This window comes from Mustela putorius, unplaced genomic scaffold, assembly GCF_011764305.1.
Source record: "Mustela putorius furo isolate JIRA1106 unplaced genomic scaffold, ASM1176430v1.1 tig00003987_pilon_pilon_pilon, whole genome shotgun sequence".
Lineage (NCBI taxonomy): Eukaryota > Metazoa > Chordata > Mammalia > Carnivora > Mustelidae > Mustela > Mustela putorius.
The window spans coordinates 2,621,468-2,643,235 of NW_025422126.1; the positions used below are offsets into that span (position 1 = coordinate 2,621,468).

At 41.1% G+C, this 21,768-nt stretch overlaps 1 protein-coding gene across 10 annotated transcripts in view; it reads right to left on the reverse strand.

The window, feature by feature from the left end:
* The window catches only part of STIM1 (stromal interaction molecule 1), a 190,912-nt gene that overhangs the window by 35,292 nt on the left and 133,852 nt on the right, over nt 1-21,768 (reverse strand). For all 10 annotated transcript variants that reach the window (XM_004768191.3, XM_004768190.3, XM_013064305.2 and 7 more), the window contains 2 exons: nt 3,656-3,767; nt 320-435 (listed from right to left, as the gene is read on the reverse strand). In XM_004768191.3, coding sequence (XP_004768248.1) covers nt 320-435; nt 3,656-3,767 — 228 coding nt within the window. The remainder of the gene's footprint in view (nt 1-319; nt 436-3,655; nt 3,768-21,768) is intronic.

Genomic DNA, 21,768 nt, shown 5'->3' on the forward strand with positions numbered 1-21,768 from the left:
TCTGGACCTCAGAAGCATTGTGTACCTCTCCGACACATTCATTTTATCCCCTTAGAGCAGAATAGGATTCATCCAGATCTCCCTCTAGGGTCCAGCACAGAACTGGCCTAAAGTGAGTATTTTCTTAATGGATCTAATGAATGGACCTTGCATCTGGCTGTATTAAAATATAACACTATTTGATATCTCATGTTTTCATTTCTTAGTGGAAAGAGCAGAGGTGCTGCCTTGCATGTATGCACAGGGGACCTAGGCCTCCCACCCCCCCCCGCCTCGGGTCCCATGATACATCAGCAGCCCTTCTCTCCGCAGCACTCACAGAGGGGAGGCCCAAACAGCACTGTGTCCAGGGCCTTCAGCTGCAGCTTCTGCCGATGGCTCCGGTCTGTCATCTTCAGCACAGTCCCTGTCATGGTGGTGTTGGTCACAGCAAGCCTGTTGAAACAAAGAGGAGGAACTCAGTTTCCTGCCGCTAAAACCAGGAGGGTTACTGGTGGGATTACCCACCTCCTCCAGGAACACTTCCATGACCTCTAGCTCTTGGTGATAGCTCCCCTCTGCACTCCAGAACACAGAGTCTATACCAGTGGTTTTCAACAGGGAGTAAGGAAGGACACATAACATTTACCAAAAATGTTCCCTTTCTGCCCACGTCTGCCATCTCCTGAGAATGCTACTCTCTGAGGATTATCCATCTGTGACCATTCCCACACCCGACTGCAAATTTTCTGTCATGTTTCTCCTGCCAGGGATTATCCACTATACACCTGTCCCCATACTCCCACCATTTGTAAATGCATTCTCCTGTCCAACCCAGCTCCAAACCCTATGCCACATGACCCAGTGATTCTGAGGGCCTCTGATCCTAACCCACTGCCAATAAGTATAAACCTGCTGATGACAAACTGCATTAGTCTTGTTATCCTGTATCTGAGTCACTGCAATTTACTCCCAGATTACTGTTATTTTTTATGACCTTCAACATACTATTCATGATAACTCTAATAAGAGAGGGTCTGTAAACAAGAAAATGACCCAGGAAAAACTGGACTTTGTTTCTCTTCTGCTGGAACACAGTGGGTTTAGGAGGAGACGGGTATAAGATATGAAAGTTTATCAGTACACTGGTCTGGGCCCCACACATGAGCATTTACCACTATCCTACTCCATGAAGGCAGAGCTCTTTTCTGATGCATAGTTTTGTCTCCCCCGGTAGAAGAGAGCCCTCTGACATCGTGGTGTGTGATTTACACTCCTCCCTGGGCATGCAGGAGCAGCTACTTCCTTCTCTAGCCCTGGGAAGCAATCAAGCCAGCCCGCCTATAAGAGAGACACTGCGATGGGGCGGGGGATGGGGGGCAGCAGGTAAAGGGGTCAGGAGATGAAGCTTCTGGTCCCAGCTGAGTCAGCAACTCACTTGCCTGATCCTGAGCAGCTTGGTCTCTCCTCTGGGACCCTGTCTCCTCCTGTGTAAACTTATGGAAAATCAGATGCTTCCTACAAGCCTGAGAGTTCTCTTTAGAGAGAAAACTTCTATCAGGTGTACTGGCCTTCATCTAACTCATCAAAATAAATGTCATCTTTTCCACAGTCTATTTGTCAAAGAAACCTAAGAATTGGAATAGTATCTATTTCTGAGCAATGAGAGAAATGAGAAAGGAGCTAACATTTACCAAGCAACTGCTGTGTATCTTGTACCATTCTGATACTTCACATACAACACCTTAGTCCTCTGACTTTAGAAACACAGTTCTGTCATTAGCTCCACTTAACAGGTAAGAAAACTAAGACTTAGAGTTACCTGCCCACAGTCATACAGTAAGTAAATGGCAAAGGCAGAAATGAACTCAAATCCTTCAGACTCTTCTTCACCTTATACCATGATGCCTCCTTCCCACACACCAAGCACACCAAGCACTGAGGCTCCATGCTTCCTACTCTCACTAATGTGCCACAGCTTGGCTTCCTCTACCCCTCTGCCTGGCTTGGCTGGGTCTGGCTACAAGAGGACTACTGAGCCCATGACCTGAGAACTGACTTCTTATCCTATGTTTTAAGGATAATGTTTATCCTTAGAGTTTTAATCTAAGCCATAGCTATTCCTCAAGATGGAATGAACCAGGCATCCACAAGGCAATGCTGCTGTTTCCATGGGTAATGAGAAAGAAACCTAAATCCTGGAGCTTCATGGTCAGTCATGTATTTAATGGGGTCTAATGCATTTCTTTGTCCTCAGGGCCCAGGAGAGAACCCTGCCCGGGGTAGATGATTGGTAACATTTTGTTAAAGAGAACTGCACTGAATATTTCCAAGAAGCCTATCTTCAACTACATGGGGAAAGAGGAAGATGCAGTGGAAGAAAGCAGGGCACTTAGAACCAAGGAGACCTGGGTTCAAGTCCCAGCTCCACCACTTACCAGTTTGGATTAAATCATAAAATATCTGAAATTCAGTTTGCTCACCCAAAAGCTGGGGTATTTAATTCCTTCCTCCCAGAATTGTGAGGGTCAATTGAAATAAGAGGTAGGCAAGTATTCTATAAGGAGATGTACCAACATTAGGATTACTACTCTCTCCAGAGTAGAGGAAGCTGTGAAGAGAAGGCTGCAGGTAACAGAGGAGGGAACAGGCAGCTCATCTGGGCCTGGACAGCAGTGCCCAGTAGTTCTGGGGGTAGAGGCTGCCATGTGTGGGCATTCCAACAGCTTCACCTTCCCCTTTCCCCTTTGTGGAAGCTCACAACCAGGTGCACCTACGTAACAAGATGACAGATCATATGTAAGCAGCACTTACCAGACAGTGAGCCCTTTGAGGGCAGGGGTAGGCTGTTGTCAGCTTTATCCCCAGCACCCAGCACAAGTGCTTGGCACAGAGGAGGTACCCAGTAAATATGTATCGAATGAGTAAGTAAATGGATTAATAACTGAATGACACATGGCACTAGTTTGACATCCCAAGAAGCCCACGCAGTGCTCCATCCCTTCCCCACTCCTGCCACAGGCCCCGGCGCACTGTGCCTGTGAAGGAGGCAGAGTTAGGGGACCGCAGCCCTTGCAAGAGTCTTTCCAGAAAGGAGGCTGGGGCCGAGGGAGTCACGCCAGCCTTGCACTGCCTCTTTAGAGCAGATACACAGAATATGGATAATTCAGGGGAGGCTAACAGAGCCCCGAGGCTCCTGCTGGGGGCACAGCAAAAGAGGAAAGAAACATCCACAGGCTTTGAAGTCTACCCAGATCTAGTTTCAAATCAGTTTTGCCTCTTAACTAGCCACATGACCTTGAAAACGTTACTTAGCCATGTTCACCATCTATATGCAATAACACCTACCTTACAGGATTGATGTGAGAATTAAATGAGATACTGTATACAACATGTTGAACAGCAGTGCCTGCCACGTACCAAGCATCCAATAAATGGCAGCTCTTAGTACTATGCCCAGGCGTGGCAGAAATACTAAATGAGAGAATGGATGCCAAGTGATCGTCATGCTTTATGGTAAGTGCACAATAGATGTGAGAAGAGGAGAGGTCTACAGATTCTGCCCTGGAAAGGAAACCTCACTTAACTGGCCAGAGCAACCTGAAAGTAGGCGAACCCCCCCCCCACCCCCGCATTCCCCACACCCCCAGGGGAGGGAATCCAGTCTCCTCCTGACCTCGGCATGGCATGGCCACTAAGTTGCAGCTTCCGGAAGGTCTCCTCATATTGAGGCAGCTCCACATATGTGATCAGCCACTGCACCACCTCGTCCACGGTCCAGTTGTACACTGTGGGAAGAGACAAGACAAGCCATGACTCCAGAATGCAAGCACTACTGTAACTTACCGTCAGAGTAACATCAGCCTTCTCACTGACTGCATACTTATATGCTTATCATCTCCCCCTCCCACAGAATCCTAAGTATTATGGAGTACATACTGTACTTTCTGTTTGACCTGTAGGGGATGGACTCGCTCTTTCACTACACCAGCATTTGGGATGAAGTCATCCTGAACTAGAATACGATCATAATACTACTACTAAATGCCATTCTTTACCTGGCACCTACTACTGTTCTAGGTACTGTTCTAGGAGCCTCCTATATATTAACTCATTAATCTTCACAACTACCATGTGAAAGATAGTCCTATTTTTTCTCTATTTCACAGATGAAAAAACTGAATACAGAGACATTATATATAACTTCCCCACACTGTGCAGCTAGGAATTGGTAAAGCAAAGGTCTGGACTCAAGCAATGTGGCTCCAGACCCATGCTCTCAGCCATTATGTACTCTTGTGCTCTTGTGCCCTCTCTCTCTAGTTGACAGATAAACAGATGGCTGGATGGATCATATCCAGGGTATATGTATCAGATGATACCTACTAACACTGGCGTGCTGAACCTAAAAAGCCTGGGGGCAACTGAGTTTCAGCAAAAACATCATTTTATTGGATTTGAAGTTTGCTTTTACTTAATGTATCAATCTGGTTTTGTTTATATTTGTATACAAATTTTATAGAGTGACTTAAACCTCATTTTGTTTATATATTTTCAAATAATAATTATTATAACAAAAACAATTTAAGTCAGCATCGTAGGTCCAAGATAAATTATTTCCCTTAAGAGGAATCTGTACATTCCTCAAGTTTGAAAATGACTGCTGTGAGCAGCAAGAAGCCAAAAAAGTTCTGAAACAGAATGAAATAGTGAGATTCTCAGCCACTTCTCTTAAGGTCCGTCCCTGTCTTTCCCAAAAACTACCTTTCATCAGAATGCTGTCCAGGTTCCTTCTAAACGTCAGACAACAGTGAAGACATGGACTATGTCCCGTTCACTGTTGCCCACCCCACCACACTATCTCTAAAGCAGGGCTACTCTGGGGGACCTGGGTGGCTCAGCTGGTTAAGTGTCCGACTCTTGATGCTGATTCAGGTCATGATCTCAGGGTTGTGAGATCAAGCCCCCAGGTCAGGCTCTATGCTCAGAAGGGAGTCCGCTTGAAGACTCTCTCTCTTCCTCTTTCCTCTTCACCTCTCCTTCTACCCCTCTCCCCAGCAGTCTCTTTCTCGGGCCTCTAAAATAAAGAAATAAATCATAAAATAAAGTAGTATACATATATATACATACATAGTAGCATCAATAAGAATTTACTCAAAGAATAATGACTCCCACATGAGGAGTTCCAGACATGTTCTGACTGTGGGCCCCCAAACAGAAACAACAATCTCCTTAAATACACAGCAGCAACAGCGCAGGTGTCGGGCTGTTTGTGTCATGCTCAGGGAAGCTGGAGAAGCTGGAAGGCTGAACCTGTCCCTTCATTCTCTTACCTCCCCTATAGTGCGGCCCAGCCCATGGTACAGACTAGACACTCAGACACCCTGCAGGAAACAAGGCTGAAGGAAAAAATGCTCCAATCTCTCAATATCCTCAAGTAGCTTCTAGAACTCAGGAGGGAAGTTCTGAAGCCGAGAGACTTTGGGGGTAAGCTATCTGCAAAGGCACAGGAGATGAGAAGGGGAAGGGGCTTGGGGAGATCTAGTGCCCCCAGACTGCGTCCCAAAAGCTTAGGCTAAGGGTGTTTAGTCATTGCTTGGTTAAATTTCGAATTCCCAGACTAGAAAACATTGAAAAGAAGACAGAAATTAATGTCCAAGAGCTACGTTCAAATCCTAGGGCTTGGGAAAGGAGGGATGAAAGATCAGGGTTAGAAAAGTGGGACATGGGGCGCCTGGGTGGCTCAGTCGTTAAGCGTCTGCCTTCAGCTCATGGTCCTGGGATGGAGCCCCACATGGGACTCACTGCTTGGCGGGAAGCCTGCTTCTCCCCCTCCCCCTCCCCCTGCTTGTGTTCCTTATCTCACTGTGTCTCTCTCTGCCAAATAAATAAACAAAATCTTAAAAAAAAAATACTCTTTAGTAATGTTGAATACTAATAAATTTATTTTAAAAAAGAAAGAAAGAAAGAAAGAAAAGTGGGACGTATTAGCCTTTTCTTCCTGAGAAGGAACGTAACTGCCACTGTACACATCTGATGACATGACAAATGTGCTCGTTCACTATGGTCTGGAATGCCGGCTAGTGAAGGTGTAGCAGAGTGACACACAGATCTGAGGCAGACAGACAAGTACCGGCCTGTGAAGTGTGGGGAACAACACGCTCCCGCCACTGCTGCCAAGGGCGCTCGGCTGCGTCTCACACAAAGGGGCCTTTCTGCTAGGCATGTGGAGTGGAAAGAAGGCCACTTTTTTGTTGCTAGAAAGGCCTGCGGCTAGCTGAGCTACAAGGGCCTTTTGTCTCCTGGGAGGACGCCTTAATACAAGTGCAAGCATAGACACAGGCGTGGGGGAACTCCTCTAGCTGCACCCTCTGCCGTGGTGCAGATGGGCAGGAGGCACTCTCGACCAGGGCTTCTCAGTCTGCACCGCTGACATTCTGGGCAGAAGAATTCCTTGTCAGGGTGCTGTCTTCTGCAGTGGAGTGTGTTTAATAATATTCCCCAACATCTAGCCACTAGACGTAGCATGCTGCCACTTGTGACCCTCAGAAATGTCTCTGGGTACTGCCAAATGTTCCCTGGAGGACAAGATGCCCCACCCCACCCACCCCGGCTGGGAACCACTGCTCTAAACACTACATTAAGTGAGACAGAGAGGCTATAAGGGGGCCACCTTACTCCAGGAAGGATGGACTCTCAACATAGTCATCCCCCACATGGCTAAGCTATAGGGGAAAGGATAAGGGCTTCAGCTGTGAGGATAAGTCTCAAGATAGTTCTTCTGTGTGTGTGCGTGTGCATGTGTGTGCTCCACACATCGTTCTGCTACCAACGGAGACACCCTATCTGGGTAGGTTCGGCAGCATGGTATGACCATCCAGAGTCACCACAGTCTGAGCCAAGTAAGCCAGGACAGGCTGCATCCTTGTCAGAGGGCAACCTGTGTCCCTCTCACTCAGTAGTCAAGGCGAGATATAAGGGCCTCTTGTCCCTAAGGTTCAAATACCTAAAAGCTAAAAGTCTTGTTCTGCTTTCTTATTCCAAAAGAGAAAATGTGAAGAATCTCCAGGCCAAAGTGAGGAAGAAGGTAAAAGCAAGTACTGAGAGCTGTGGCTGTCAGCAGAAGGCCAAAGAATTTGGCAAAGAGGGCTTCATACAGATACAGTCTCCAAATGACTCATGTGTCCAAATTCCAGGAGGACATGGGAGCAAGAGACAGTCTTCTAAAGTCATGAGCCTCTCATCACCCTGAGCCTGTCCGTGAGGTCCTTAGAGAGATCAAAAACTACATCTCTGGGCAAAACGACAGACAGCACTACAAGGAGTCAGAGAAGGCCAAACCCTTGGCGTTTTCTGTACCAAGTCCTTCCTAAAGAAACCTAGAGATGGCTAACTGTAGTCTCCAACCTTTTTCATGACATACTCTGTGTTTTGCGCATACCTTGCCAATATATGATGATCTGTTTATAAATTAGATTCACATGCTGACATGAGGTATATTATAAAACATACACAGAAATTAAAAAATGAGATAAATGCAATAGAAGTACAAGCTATAGCATTGTCTTGTGGTACCCCAGCTGATTGTCTAGGGCACCTGGACACCCCGGGGCAAACAGCAGAACCCCTCCAACACAAAGACCTTTAAGGCTCCACCCTGGATGCCATCTCGGTCGTAGCTCTTACTTCAGCAGACCTTAGATAGAATCAGGATCTTGCACTATTTTCTCATGCATCCTTGGACATTGGTCACAGATTTCTAGAAAAGCTCTTTCCAGAAAAGCTCCTTTCCCTCTCCGAGGCCTGCTAAACACCAACTAACTCTCCTACTTTATTCTGAAATAACCCCCCGAAAATGAAGTCATTCAGGATTGCCAAATACCTGGCCATTTTAGAATGCTAGATTTTAACATATATATGAAAGAGGAAAGAAGTGTGAGCAAAGACAGAACTTTAAATGTGAGGCCTGTTCAGAGAACATGAACTCTAATTTGTCTGGAGTCGAAGGGTAACATATAGAAATAAGAAGAGTGAGGTATTACTGAGGCCAAATGATAAAAGGCCTTGCACACCGGTAGTCTCAAAGTCCAAAATCATTTATTCACTGAAAAAAAATGAAAAAACAAACATCAAACACCTACTACTTGCCAGGCACTGCTCCAGGAGCTAGGGATACAACAGTACACACAACAGAGCCACAGATCCCTGGTGCTTATACGCTGGTGAAGAGAGACAAACTAAAACACCATAAACAAATAACTCTATGTTGGGTGGTGATAAGTACAATGAAGAAAAATAAAGCAGAGTAAAAGAATAAAGAATGGTACTTCCTCAGATCAGTTCGGGGAAGGCCTCTCTGATGAGGTGACACTGGAACAGAAAGTGAAATGAAGGTATGAGCCATGTGCACACTCGGGGTAAAGGGCATTCCAGAAAGATGCAACAGTAAGCATTACCCCCTAGCACTTGAGCTATAGCAATACCTCCGGGAATATGCCAGAACAGATCCTCAGACATGGCCAATTCTTTCTCTTGCCAGAGAAAGAATAAGCAGTAAGAAATGGGCTCCTGAATCATGATCTCTTTCCCCTAATGGACGGGTGGTGTCTCCAAATGAAGCCCTCGTTTAGTTTTGTGGTTTCAAACCCACATCCCAAAAGAAAACTACGTCTGCCAGTCCCTTCTTTGCATCTCCCTCACACAGCTGTTAGTCACTTGATCTCTCAGTCAGCTTTTGCTCAGCCCTTTGGTCAACCAGTCAGCACAGTGGTTAAGAAGGTGGGTTTCTATTTGAATTCGGGATCTGATGCTTACTAGATGTAGGATCACAGACAGGTTACTTAACCTTTCTGGGCCTCCTTTTTGTCACCTATAAAATGGTGAGAACCACACGTCTCACATCACAAGAGCAAAGCGAACATATGGGAAGCTCCTAGCATACATAAATGCCAAGGAAATATTAGCTATTATTAACCTCACTGTTCACCAAGCTATCTTTGGCTACCTACTCTGTTAGGTTCTGGGTAAGTTACTACATACAGAGACCAATATGCACAACTTTTGTCACAAGGGCTCTCTTCTAGAGAAGGAGCCATATAAGAAAACACATGAGGATAAGACAGTGTGATAAGTGTTACATCAAAGGTATGTATGGGGTGATGCAGGGGGACCAAGAAAGGAACAGACTGATTGCTAGAGTGAGACAGAAAAGGCATCACAAAGCCTAGCTTCTTATCTGGCTCCTCTGGATAGAGAACACTCCCAGACACCTATAGAATCTTACCAAAGTGGCCCTCCCTCAAAAGTAGTTCATAGCATAGGCCTATGGTTTGTCTCTATAAATGGTTTCCTTCCGGCTTTCACTAGCAGCTTGCCATCTGAGCCTAGAAGGAGGCAGGGGTCTTGGTTTTCTGATGTGGTGTCAACCTCGAGCCCTGAATCATCACTGCAAAAAGAATCCGGTCCTCAGGCCCAGGCCTCATGTGACAGGCACACTAGGCCACCCTGCACCAACCAGGTTGACGTGGCTGCAGAGCAGGAAGAGAACCTAGGTGTCAGAATGTCGAATGATCTTGTTTAAGATCACACAATGGCAGAGGCAAGGACAAACTTTCGTCTCCCTCATCCCTACACTGGGCCAGGCCCTGTGCTCGGTGTTAAGATATAAAAATCATGTAAGATAATGTCCTCAAGCAGTCTGGTGTGAAAACAGGCAAGGGAACAGATAGTTGCAATTAATGTGCTAAATGCCAATATGAGATAAGGGTAAGGAGCTGTGGGAACACAGTTGGCACCTAACCTAGCATATGGTTTCAGGGGAAAATTTCCTAAAGAAGGGTATACTTAAATTGAGTCTTAAATGTCAAATAGAATTTAATCAGGTCAACAGGGGGAAGGACAGAGGGAACAGTATATATGAAAGCAGTAAGGGATGAAAGGAAATGATATATCCCAGTAACTGCAAATAAATCAGTGCAGCCATAGAAGAGATGTGGTGAAAAGTTGTAGAAAATAAGGAGCACCTGTACCCCCAATGTTCATAGTAGCAATGTCCACAATAGCCAAACTATGGAAAGAGCCCAGATGTCCATCCGCAGATGAATGGATAATGAATACGTAGGATATACATAAAACAGAATATTACTCAGCCATCAAAAAGAATGAAAGCTTGCCATTTGCAATAACATGGATGGAACAAGAGGGTATTATGCTAAGCAAAATCAGTCAGTCAGAGAAAGACAAATACCATAAGATTTCACTCACATGTGGAATTTAGGAAACAAAACAGATGAACATAAGGAAAAGGAAGGGAAAATAAAATAAGAGAAAAATAGAGAGGGAGGCAAAGCATAAGAGACTCTTAACTACAGGAAACAAACAGGGTGGCTGGAGGGGATGGGGAGATAGGGTAACTGGGTGATGGGCATTAAGGAGGGCACTTGTTGTGATAAGCATTGGGTGTTATATGCACCTGATGAATCACTAAGTTCTACCTCTGGAACTAGTAATATACCATATTTTAACTAAGTTAAACTTAAAATTTTCAGCAAAAATGAACTTTTGGGACTTCATCGAGATAAAAATCTTCTGCATAGTAAAGGAAACAGTCAACAAAACTAAGACACAACCCACTCAACAGGAAAAGATATTTGCAAATGACATTACAGGTAAAGGGATGGTATCTGAGATCTATAAAGAACTTATCAAACTCAACAAACAAGAAACAAACAATCCAATCAAAAAAAGGGCAGAAGACATGAACAGACACTTATCCAAAGAAGACATGCAAATGGCTAACACACATATGAAAAAATGCTCAACATCACTTCCATCAGGGAAATACAAATCAAAACCACAGTAAGATATCACCTTACCTCAGTTAGAACGGCAAAAATGAACAAAACAGTTAACAACAAATGTTAGCAAGGATGTGGAGAAAGGGGAACCCTCTTAACTGTAGGTAGGAATGCAAGCTGGTACAGCCACTCTGGAAAACAGTATGGAGGTTCTTCAAGACGTTAAAAATAGAGCTACCCTATGACCCAGGAATTGCACTGCTAGGTATTGACTCCGAAGATACAGATGTAGTGAAAAGAAGGGGAATATGCACCCCAGTGTTCATAGCAGCAATGTCCACAATAGCCAAACTGTGGAAGGAGCCAAGAAGCCCTTCAACAAATGAATGGATAAAGAAGATGTGGTACATATATACAATAGAATATTACTAGCTATCAGAAAGGATGAATACCCACATTTGCATCAAATGGAAGGAAATGGAGGGGATTATGCTAAGTAAACTAAGTCAAGCAGAGAAAGACAATTATCACATGGTTTCACTCAGTGGAACATAAGGAATAGCATGGAGGATGATAGCTGAAGGGAGGCAAAACTAAAGGAGGAGAGATCAGAGAGGGAGATGAACCATGAAAGACTATGGACTCCAGGAAACAAACTGAGAGTTTCAGAAGGGAGGGGCATAGAGGAATGGGGTAGCCAGGTGATGGGTATTGAGGAGGGCATATGTTGTGATGAGCACTGAGTGTTATACACTACTAATGAATCACTGAACACTACATCAAAAAGTAATGATGTACTATATACAGTAGTTAACTGAACATAATAAAAAATTTTTAATTAAATTTTTCAAAAAAATAAGAAAAATAAGTAGATCACAGAAATAAGCATGGGCCTGATATGCTAATCTAGCACAATGCCAGGTATATAGAAGGTATTCAGTTAATTTTTTTCTTTTTTTAAAGCAGACATGTTTACAGTAACTTTTGGGGCCAATACTACAAAGGTGAATAGGGCATGACATGATGGAGAAACACAGTATTAAAATATGAAAAAACTCTCAGGATATAAAAGACAATCAGCTTTTTATTTATATATACATATAGGATCTTTTTCCCCCAACTGAGATAATTCCGTTGAGATTACAAATGGACATTTAATTTTAATGCATCTAACATCCTATAGATAAACATTTTAAAAAATCAATGGCATTTTCTATAATAATCTGTTTCATCAACAACTAATGAGCTTTCAAGTACCTTATTTTGTTGAGTCCAAAATGAGACAGCAGTTGTAACCTAAGCTTACTGCTAATTCTATAGAAACTCAAGTGTTACCTAACCAATAGAAGAGCCAATATTTTTATATCTTCAAAATAACATATGATTATCATATATGATTACACAGGAATTTACTTGTACCATCTTTAGCAATACCTTTATTCATCCAAGTTCCAATTAAGAGTGTTTCTTCCAACCAGGAAGTTGGTACCCTAGCATGACTGTTTCATTATTTTTTTTTTATTTTTTTGATGAGAAGCCACTGAACAATGTAAGCAGAGATATGGCCAGATATTTACTTTTGAAAGATCTCTCTGGAACCAATCAAAGGACAAACTGCAATAGAGCTAGAATGAGTCAAGAATAGTATGAAAGCATCCAAGCAAAAGATAATTAAGCTGAGGTTTCTGCTTTAGGCTAAGATGAAGTAACAAGAATGGAATTCATCCTCCCTCCTGAAACAACCAAAAGAAAAAAAAATGAAAAAAAAAAAAAAACAGGAGTAAAAAAAAAGACAAAATATATGAAACAATGGTTTTCAAGACACTGGACATCAGCCTAGAATGGACAGTGATCTTTGAGAGATAGTAAATAAATGAGGCAGGTGATACAATTGCCCTAGCTTCTGGCTTTGAGAAAAGTTTCAGGCTACAATGCAGAGAGTGGAACTGGGGTTGAGAGGGAAGAAATGGAAGTACACTACTGTAAGAAATATATCTTACACTATATATGTGATAAGATATAATAATATCTTGAGAAACCTCATGTATTATTGGTGGGAATGTAAACTGGCGTGGTCACTATGGAATGTAGTATGGAGTTTCCTTAAAAAATTAAAAATAAAATTACCATATGATTCAGTAATTCTACTACTAGGTATCTACCCAAAGAAAATGTATGCATCTAATTTGAAAAAAAATGTATGCATCCCTGTTTACTGCAGCATGATTTACAATAGCCAAGACATGAAAGCAATCTAAGTAACCATTGGTAGATGAATAAAGAAGATATGCTATATATACAATGGAACACTACTCAGCCACAAAGAAGAATGAGATCTTACCATATGCAAAAACACAGATGGAAGCCATTGTGTGAAATAAATAAGTCATACAGAGAAAAATAAATACCATATGATTTAACTTATATGTGGAATCTAAAATCAAAGCAGAAACAGACCCATAAAACAGAGAACAAACTTGAGGTTGCCAGAGGAGAAGGGACAAGGGGAAAAGACAAAATGGGTGAAGTGCAGTGGGATATACAAGCTTCCAGACAGAATGAATTAAGTCACAGCAGTGAAAGGTAGAGCAAAGGGAATATAATCAGTGGTACAGCAATTGCAGTAGCATTATATAGTGACAGTAGCTATAGCTGTGGTAAGCACAGCACAACATACAGAATTGTTGAATCACTATGCTGTACACCTGAAACTAATGTAATTTGTGTGTCAACTATATTTCAATAAAAAACAAAATACTAATATCCCTAGAAAGTAGACTGTGATAAGTTAAACATGCATATTTTATCTCTTAAAGCAATCCCAAAATAACAAAACAGAGTTAAACCAATTTAAAAAAAAAAACCAGAATCATAAAAACCACTTATCAATCCAAAAGAGGCAGCAAAAGTAGAAAAGGTAATAAAAAACACCAGGAAAAAAAAAACAGAAAACAAATAGCAAGATAGTAGCCTAAAATCTAATCACATTAATAATCACATTAAATGTAAATGGTCTCAATACCCCAACTAAAAGGCAGAGATTTTCAGATTGCAAAAAAAAAAAAGGTAAGACCCCAGCACAAACTATTTATAAGAAATGGATTCAAATATAAAAACACAATGGGGTGCCTGGGTGGCTCAGTAGTTTAAGCATCCAAATCTTTTTTTCTTTTTTTAAGACTTTATTTATTTATTTGTCAGAGAGAGAGCACAAGCAGGCAGAGTGGCAGGCAGAGGGAGAAGCAGGCTCCCTACTGAGCAAGGAGCCGAATGCGGGACTCAATCCCAGGATCCTAGAATCATGACCTGAAGCTGAAGGCAGCTGCCTAACCAACCGAGCCACTCATGTGTCCCTAAGCACCCAACTCTTGATTTCAACTCAGGACATGAACTCAGGGTCATGAGATCGAACCCCAAGTCAGGCTCCTCACTGGGTATGAAGCCTGCTTAAGATTTTCTCTACCTCTTCCTCTGCCCCTCTCCCCCCAAACACACACACACACACACACACACAGATTAAAAGTGAATAGATGGAAAAAGATACACAAAACCAATAATACTAAAACAAAGTCATATTAATATCAAAGGAGATTTCAGAGCAAAGAATAACACCAGGAAAAAAGAATATCATTTCACAATAATGAGGTCAATTAATCAAGAAGACATAATAATCTTAAATCTTGGGGCACTTGGTAAAGAATGAGGCTCTTAATCTTGGGGATCATGACTTAAAGTCCTACACTGGATGTAGAGATTACTTAAGTAAATAGACTTTTTTTAAAAATCCTAAATCTTTATGCACCTAGTAAAAGACTTTCAAAATACATGAAGAAAAACTCATAAAATTAATATGCAAATCCACAATTATAGCTGGAAATTTAAATACTCCCCCTCAATAACTGATAAGAGCAATAGGCAGAAAATCAGGCAAGATACAGTAGACTTGAACAACACCATCAACCAACAGGGCCTTACTGACCTTTATAGAACAGTCCACCCAACAACAGTCAAGTGTACATGGAACATCTACCAAGATATATGATGTTCAGGGACTTAAGAAAAAGGTCTTAAAAATACATAAAAGGATTTCTGTTCCTGAAACCAATATTATACTGTAAATTAACTAACTAGAATTTAACTAAAAATTTTAGGAAAAGAAAAAAAGAGTAACTTAGAATAACTTGGAATTCCTTTTGCATGGAAGCCTCTTCATTCATTTATTCACTACATTTATAACATAAATTTGGAATACATTATGAAGTTATTGAAGACTGTATATCAGACCAAAAAAAAAAAAAAAAAGAAAGAAAAGAAAAAGAATGAAAAAGTGATAATAAGGATTCACATAAGAATTCACCACCAGTTGAGTTTTCACTTTAGATATTTTTACATTTTAGATATTTTTACAAGGCAGAAAAAAAGCAAACAACCACAACATATCAGAATTTGAAAAATACCTAAAGCAGGACTTACAGGAAATTTATAGCATTAAATGCCTATATTAGAAAAAAGGAGGGGCGCCTGGGTAGCTCAGTCTAAGTGTCTGCCTTCAGCTTAGGTCATGATCCCAGGGTTCTGGGATGGAGTCCCACATGAGGCTTCCTGCTCAGCAGGAGGCCTGCTTCTCCCTCTTCCACTCCCCCTGCTTGTGTTCCCTCTCTTACTATCTCTCTCTGTCAAATAAATAAATAAAATCTGTAAAAAAATAAAATAAAATAAACAGTTTTAAAAAAAGAAAGAAAAGAAAAAAGAAAGGCCTCAAATCAATGATCTTAGTTTCCACCTTGATAAACTAGAAAGGAAGAACAAATTAAACATAAAGTAAGCAAAGAAAGAAAATAATAAAGATTAATGTAAAAATCAATGAAATAGACAACAATAGAGAAAATTCTTGAGAATAAATATTGGTTCCTTGAGCATATTAATATATTAAAGGAATACTAAGAAAGATCATGAATAAATGTATGCCAGTAAATTTGATGAGTTAATGAAATAGCAAAATTGAAGATATAAACTAAAAGGGCTCACTCAAGAAGAAATAAATAACCTTAGTCCTATACCTATTCAAGAAACTGACACCATTAATAAAAACCTTCCCACAAAGAAAAGTCAAGGATCATGTGGCTTTACTGGTGAACTCTAGGAAGTATCTGAAGAAAAATAATACCAATTCTAATACGAAGTCTTCTGAAAAATTGAAGAATACTTACCAATTAATTCAATGAGGCCAGCATAATCCTGATACCAAAAACAAAGGTATTATAAGAAAACTATGAACCAATATCCCTCATCAACAAAGATACAAAAATCTGAAACAAAATTTCAGCAAATAGAATCCAACCATATAATAAAAGGATAATGACCAAGTGGGGTTTATCCCAAAAATGCAGGGCTGGATTAACATTTAAAAAATAATCAATGTGGGGGTGCCTGGGTGGCTCAGAAGTTAAGCATCTGACTCTTGATTCTGGCTCAGGTCATGATTTTGGAGTTGTGAGATCAAGCCTCAAGCTGGGCTTATGCTCAGCATTGAGTCTCCTTGGGATTCTCTCTTTCTCTCTGCCCCTCCCCCTGCTCATATACTCTCTCAAATAAATAAAATCTTTATAAAACAATCAACATAATTCACCACTTAACAAATATAAATAGAAAAACGGCAATCATCTCAATAGACACAGAATATTCATTTGATAAAATCCAACATCCATTCCTGATACAAGCTCTTAGCAAATCAGTAATAGAAAGTCACTTCCTCAATTTGACCAAACGCTTTTGCAAAAGAAATCCCCACAGCTAATATTATATTTAATCGTGAAAGATTGAATGTTTTCCTCCTGAGATCAGAAAAAAGACACTGATGCCTACTCTTACCACTTCCCTTCAAGACTGTACTGGAGATACTAATCAGGGCAATCAGACAAGAAGAATTTTTTTAAGACCTTATGTATTTAAGTAATCTCAACACCCAAGATGGAGCCCAAACCCACAACCGTGAGATCAAGAGTTGCATGCTCTACCAACTCAATCAACCAGGTGCCTCCACAAGATGTTTTTAAAGACATTCAGATTGGAAAAGAAAATAGTAAAACTTTCCTTAGAAGATTTCATTATCTCATTTGAAACTCTGATGGCATCTCACTAATAAGTGAATTTATTAGCAAGGTTGCAGAATATAAGACCAATATATAAAAATCAAATTTTTACATATTTTACCACAATTTTAAAAATACTATTTATAATAACATCAAAATCTTTGAAATAGAAATAAATCCAATGAAAGACCTGTATACTGAAAACTACAAAATACTACTGAGAGAAAGTATGTCTCCTAAATAAATAGAGATGTACCTTATTTATCAGAAAATTCAATATTGTTAAGATGTCAGTTCTGTCAAACTGATCAAGCTTTTATGTAGTCACTGATGAGTTGATTCAAGAACAAACAGCCAAAACAACTTGGAAAAAGGGAAACAAAGTTGGAAGGTGAACACTATCTAACTAAAAGAGTTATTATAAGACTATTGTAATCAAAATAGCATGGTATTGACATAAGGACAGACAAATAGATGAGCAAATCAGAATACAAAGTCCAGGGCACCTGGGTGGCTCAGCTGGTTAAGCATCTGCCCTCATCTCAGGTCATGATCCCAGGGTCCTGGGATTGAGTCCCGCATCAGGCTCCTGCTTCTCCCTCTCCCTCTGCCTCTCTCTCTCTGTCTCTCATGAATAAATAAATAAAATCTTAAAAAAGAAAAATAAGAAGAATACAAAGTCCAGAAATAAATCCATACTTGTATGGACAACTGATTTTTAATAGAAAGTATAAGGCAATGCAGTGGGAAAATGACAGAATTTTCAACAAATGGTTCTAGAACAATTGAGACATCCATGAGCACAAAAAAAGAACTTAGATCCACACTTAACATATACAAACACAACATACTCAAATTAATACAAAAGAGATCAGGGGCCTAAACATAAAATCTACAACTATAAAACTTCTAGAGGAGAACATGGGAGAAAATCCTTGTGTGACCGTGGGTTAGGCAAGTATTTCTTACATACAGCACCAAGGGATGATCCACAAAAGCACAAAATGAAAAACTGGCCTGCAGAAAAATTAAAACTTACATTCTTCAACAGAAAGATAAGCCACAGGCTGGGAGAAAAATCTTTGCAAAACGTCTATCTCATAAAGGATATCCATTTGCATAAACGTGTCAAAACTCAAAAAAATTACATACACTTTCAATATTTACCCTGATTGTATTATCAATTATAACTGAATAAATCTTTCAAAAAGATGAAGTTGAAATAAGGCAGCATCATAGGAGATGCACATAAAATACAGGAGAGAGGCAGAATCCTCAGGACTTGGTGACAGAAATAGGTGAGAGATGCTCAGTTTCCTTTATTAAATGTGGAGACAAGTAAGAACTTCAAGTAGCTATTTAATATAAACCGAAAATGACTGCAGTGTCAAATCACCGCATTGATACTAGTGGGGGGGTTTCTCTTGTTGGAAAACAAGTATCTAAAAGAGATGGGGCACGTGGGTGGCTCATGGGTTAAAGCCTCTGCCTTCAGTCCAGGTCGTGAACTGACGTGATCCCAGGGTCCTGGGATCAAGCCCCGCATCGGGCTCTCTGCTAAGCGAGGACCCCGCTTCCCCTCTCTCTCTCTGCCTGCCTCCCCACCTACTTGTGATCTCTGTCTGTCAAATAAATTAAAAAATTAAAAATTAAAAAAAAAAAAAAAAGAATCCAAGAGAAAGAAAAGTCAATTGTATCTTCCACCCCAAAAATGTAGCAACGATGGCTGAGGTATTTAACTCAATGACTTAAAGATTCTCTTAGCAAAGTAATTTTTATGTAGCTAAAACCACAGGATAAACATCTTTCTCCCTGGGTTTATGTAAAAGCAAAAAGGGGATGCCTACTCTTTTATACTGATCTGACTTCTGAAATGGTTCAGACAGAAGTCTGATGCCACCTGCCCCCACTGGGTATGTCAACACAGAAAGGCCAGCTCTGCTGGGTTTCTCTCTAAAAGCCTCCTGTTTTGCCAGTGCTGTTCCAGCAGCCTCCTGTGAAAAACCCATCCTACAAAGAATAGTACAGACAGAACTGGAGATCTGTTGAGTTTATGTCATTATTTCCAAATTACTATTTGGAATTATTTCCAAATTATTCCCAGTAGAGAAGAAATATTTTCTAAAGGCAAAGTTCAAAGTCACACTAGAATACTGGGTTTTTTGCTTTTCACTGGAATCATATTATTTAGTTAGAATCAAAGTTGATAGTTTGAGACGTCTTTGATCCACACAATTGGGGAAAGAAATTATTACTTTGTTTGGCTGATAGCATCTTTTGAAATCTCATGTCCAGGAAAGGGGAGAAAAAATAGTAATGATGCACTTTGTTTAGAGGAATGGAAACCGTGTTTTAGAGGAGAATCTTCTTAGGTCAGTGCCTCCCACCACCCCTCTAATGGCACTGTTACTGGTTCTACTGGCTCAAATATGCAAACAATAATTCAAGTTCTCAAAGATTCTACAAAATCTACCTGACCTCCCTTCCTTTAAAGAACTGCCACCCCACCCCACGCCACCCCCCGCCCTGCCCCCCTCCTGCCCACCTCTCCACAGGGTCTTAGAGGGATTGGAAATTGCTGCACTCCCTCCCAGCCCATACATATTCTCTCACTGCCACTACCCCACATAAGTCTGTGATCCAGACTTTTCCAATCTGATTCTCCCTCCGCCATATCTGACCAGTGAGCAAAGATACTTAGAATACAAATGAATGAAGAAGAGACATCTAAAAGTAGCCAATTAGAAAAGGCCAATCCCCTAGCTCCTGCTGCTGGGACCCCTGGAGTTACACTTTGCGCTCCATTCTTCCCCAGCCCAGTTTGTTCAGCTCTTTCTTACTTAATTTTGTGTAACAAAGAATTTAGTCAATTTCTTTCCAAGGTGGTGATAAGAATCCCTCCCTCCGTTATTCATGGTGCCGCCCTTGGATCACACCTGAGTTTGAGCAAATGAGATGACTCTGCAAAGGGGGGGGGGCAGTAACGAGGTGACTAGTGGATTGGGGCTTTGGGGAAGGAGATAGTAGCCCCAAACTTCAGAAAGGACAAAGGGGTGCAGACTGAGGCCCTTCATGGAGCCAGTGATGCAATCAATCATGTATATGTAATAGGAGCACCATAAAAGCTCTGGACACTGAGGCTCAGATGAGCTTGCTGGTCGGCAAACACATTCATGCTTAATGTGCCGGGAGGGTGATAGGTCCTGATGCCGGGGGAAGAGACAGAAGCTCCAAATTCAGGACCCTCCCAGCCTCGCCCTATTGTTCTCATCGTTTGGTTTAATAAAATTGTAATCATAAATACAGCACCTTCCTGAGTTCTGCGAGTCATTTAGCAAATTTATCAAACCAGAGGGGTAGTGGGAACCCATGATTTATAGCCAGTCGGTCAGAGCACAGGTGGCTGGAAACACCCAGAGTTTATGGCTGCTAGGTGGCTTAAGTGACAGCAGTCCTCTTGGGGACTATGCCCTTAACCTGTGAAGTCTGCACTGACTGGGTATTCAGTGAAAGAATCATATTGCACTATTTCATTACACACTCTCTTTGATTCATATTTCTCAGCTGTAAATGGAGGCAATCATAGTATTTCTACTTCAGAGGGTTTTGTGTAAAACGAATGAGTTAATCTATATAAATCACTCTCAACAGTGGCTACCATATATCAAATACTATATAAATATTAAAGTTGCTTTTTAGTTCTCGTTTTTATTACTGAAGTCTAGAACTGGCTAATAATGTAGCAATTATCAGGCTTTTCTGTTAAAATCTAAATAACACTGAGAAAACACTGGCTCCCACCATCAGTCAGAAAATGTTAACAACACTAATCATGTAGATGGTACTGGCACTAGTCGGTGAATGTTCTGCACACAAACGAACACTGCTGATATCTATCTCCTCCAGCAGGACTCAGGCCAGCCAGCTTGTGCCAGCGCCAGAAGATCACGTGCTTTTTGTAGCTCTGGAAATCATCACTCCAGAGATTAGGGGCCTTGTTCTAAATAATGAAGCAAACTGTCCGAGGAATAGTCCACACGAAGATTCTAACTTTTAGCTTGGCATGGCACATACCAGGCATGGTACATTATGAGTGATCATAAAACATACATGTCACCTCGCAGCTTAGCTATGAGCTACCTCCCAGCACACTGTAATGTTTCTCTGCTCCTCAGTAATGGGAACCAACCCTTTAAAACTCACTCCATTGTCTTTCATCTTCCTGTCATTTAGAACATATCTGGAAGTGTTCCAAATAGTTGCTGAATCCAGGAATAAAGTTCTTACCAGAAAATTGTCTTGGCTGCATTTTAGTCTTATGATTTCTTCCCTGTTTCTGCCCTCTCTTGGTCACTTTCCCTTCCCAGCTACTTCTGTGGAGTTTACAGAGAAGGCCAGGAATGCTTTCCCTGCCATCTTCATTCCAAATTCCCACTTAATGAAACCCACTTTTCAAACCCAGGCGCCATGTCCTCATGTAGTTAGAGAAAAAAGAAGAAAACTAAAATTAAACAGAACTAATAGAAGATTTTTCCTGGCAGTGCTGCTATAATTCCAAAAATCATTTCACTGGTTGATCTTGCAACAGTACACAGCCAGAGCTGCTCAGGAGCTATTAAAAAAAGCCCCCACAAGGAACTCAGCTCCTAAAGATTTCCAGAAAGCTGTCTATATAGCTAACTTACGCTTCTTTTAAATGGATAATCTCATGTTTCCGACCTAAATTATACATGATCCCTTCCAGATCTAAAATTCTATAATCCTAGGTAAGATTAAAACAAAAATAGAAACAGCCTCATTTCCTACCAAAACTGAGTTTCTCTACCACCAGACCAGTACTTCCAACCAGGATGGCATAGAAAGCACTGACTTGGGGACAGGAAGGTCCAGGTCTAAGTCCT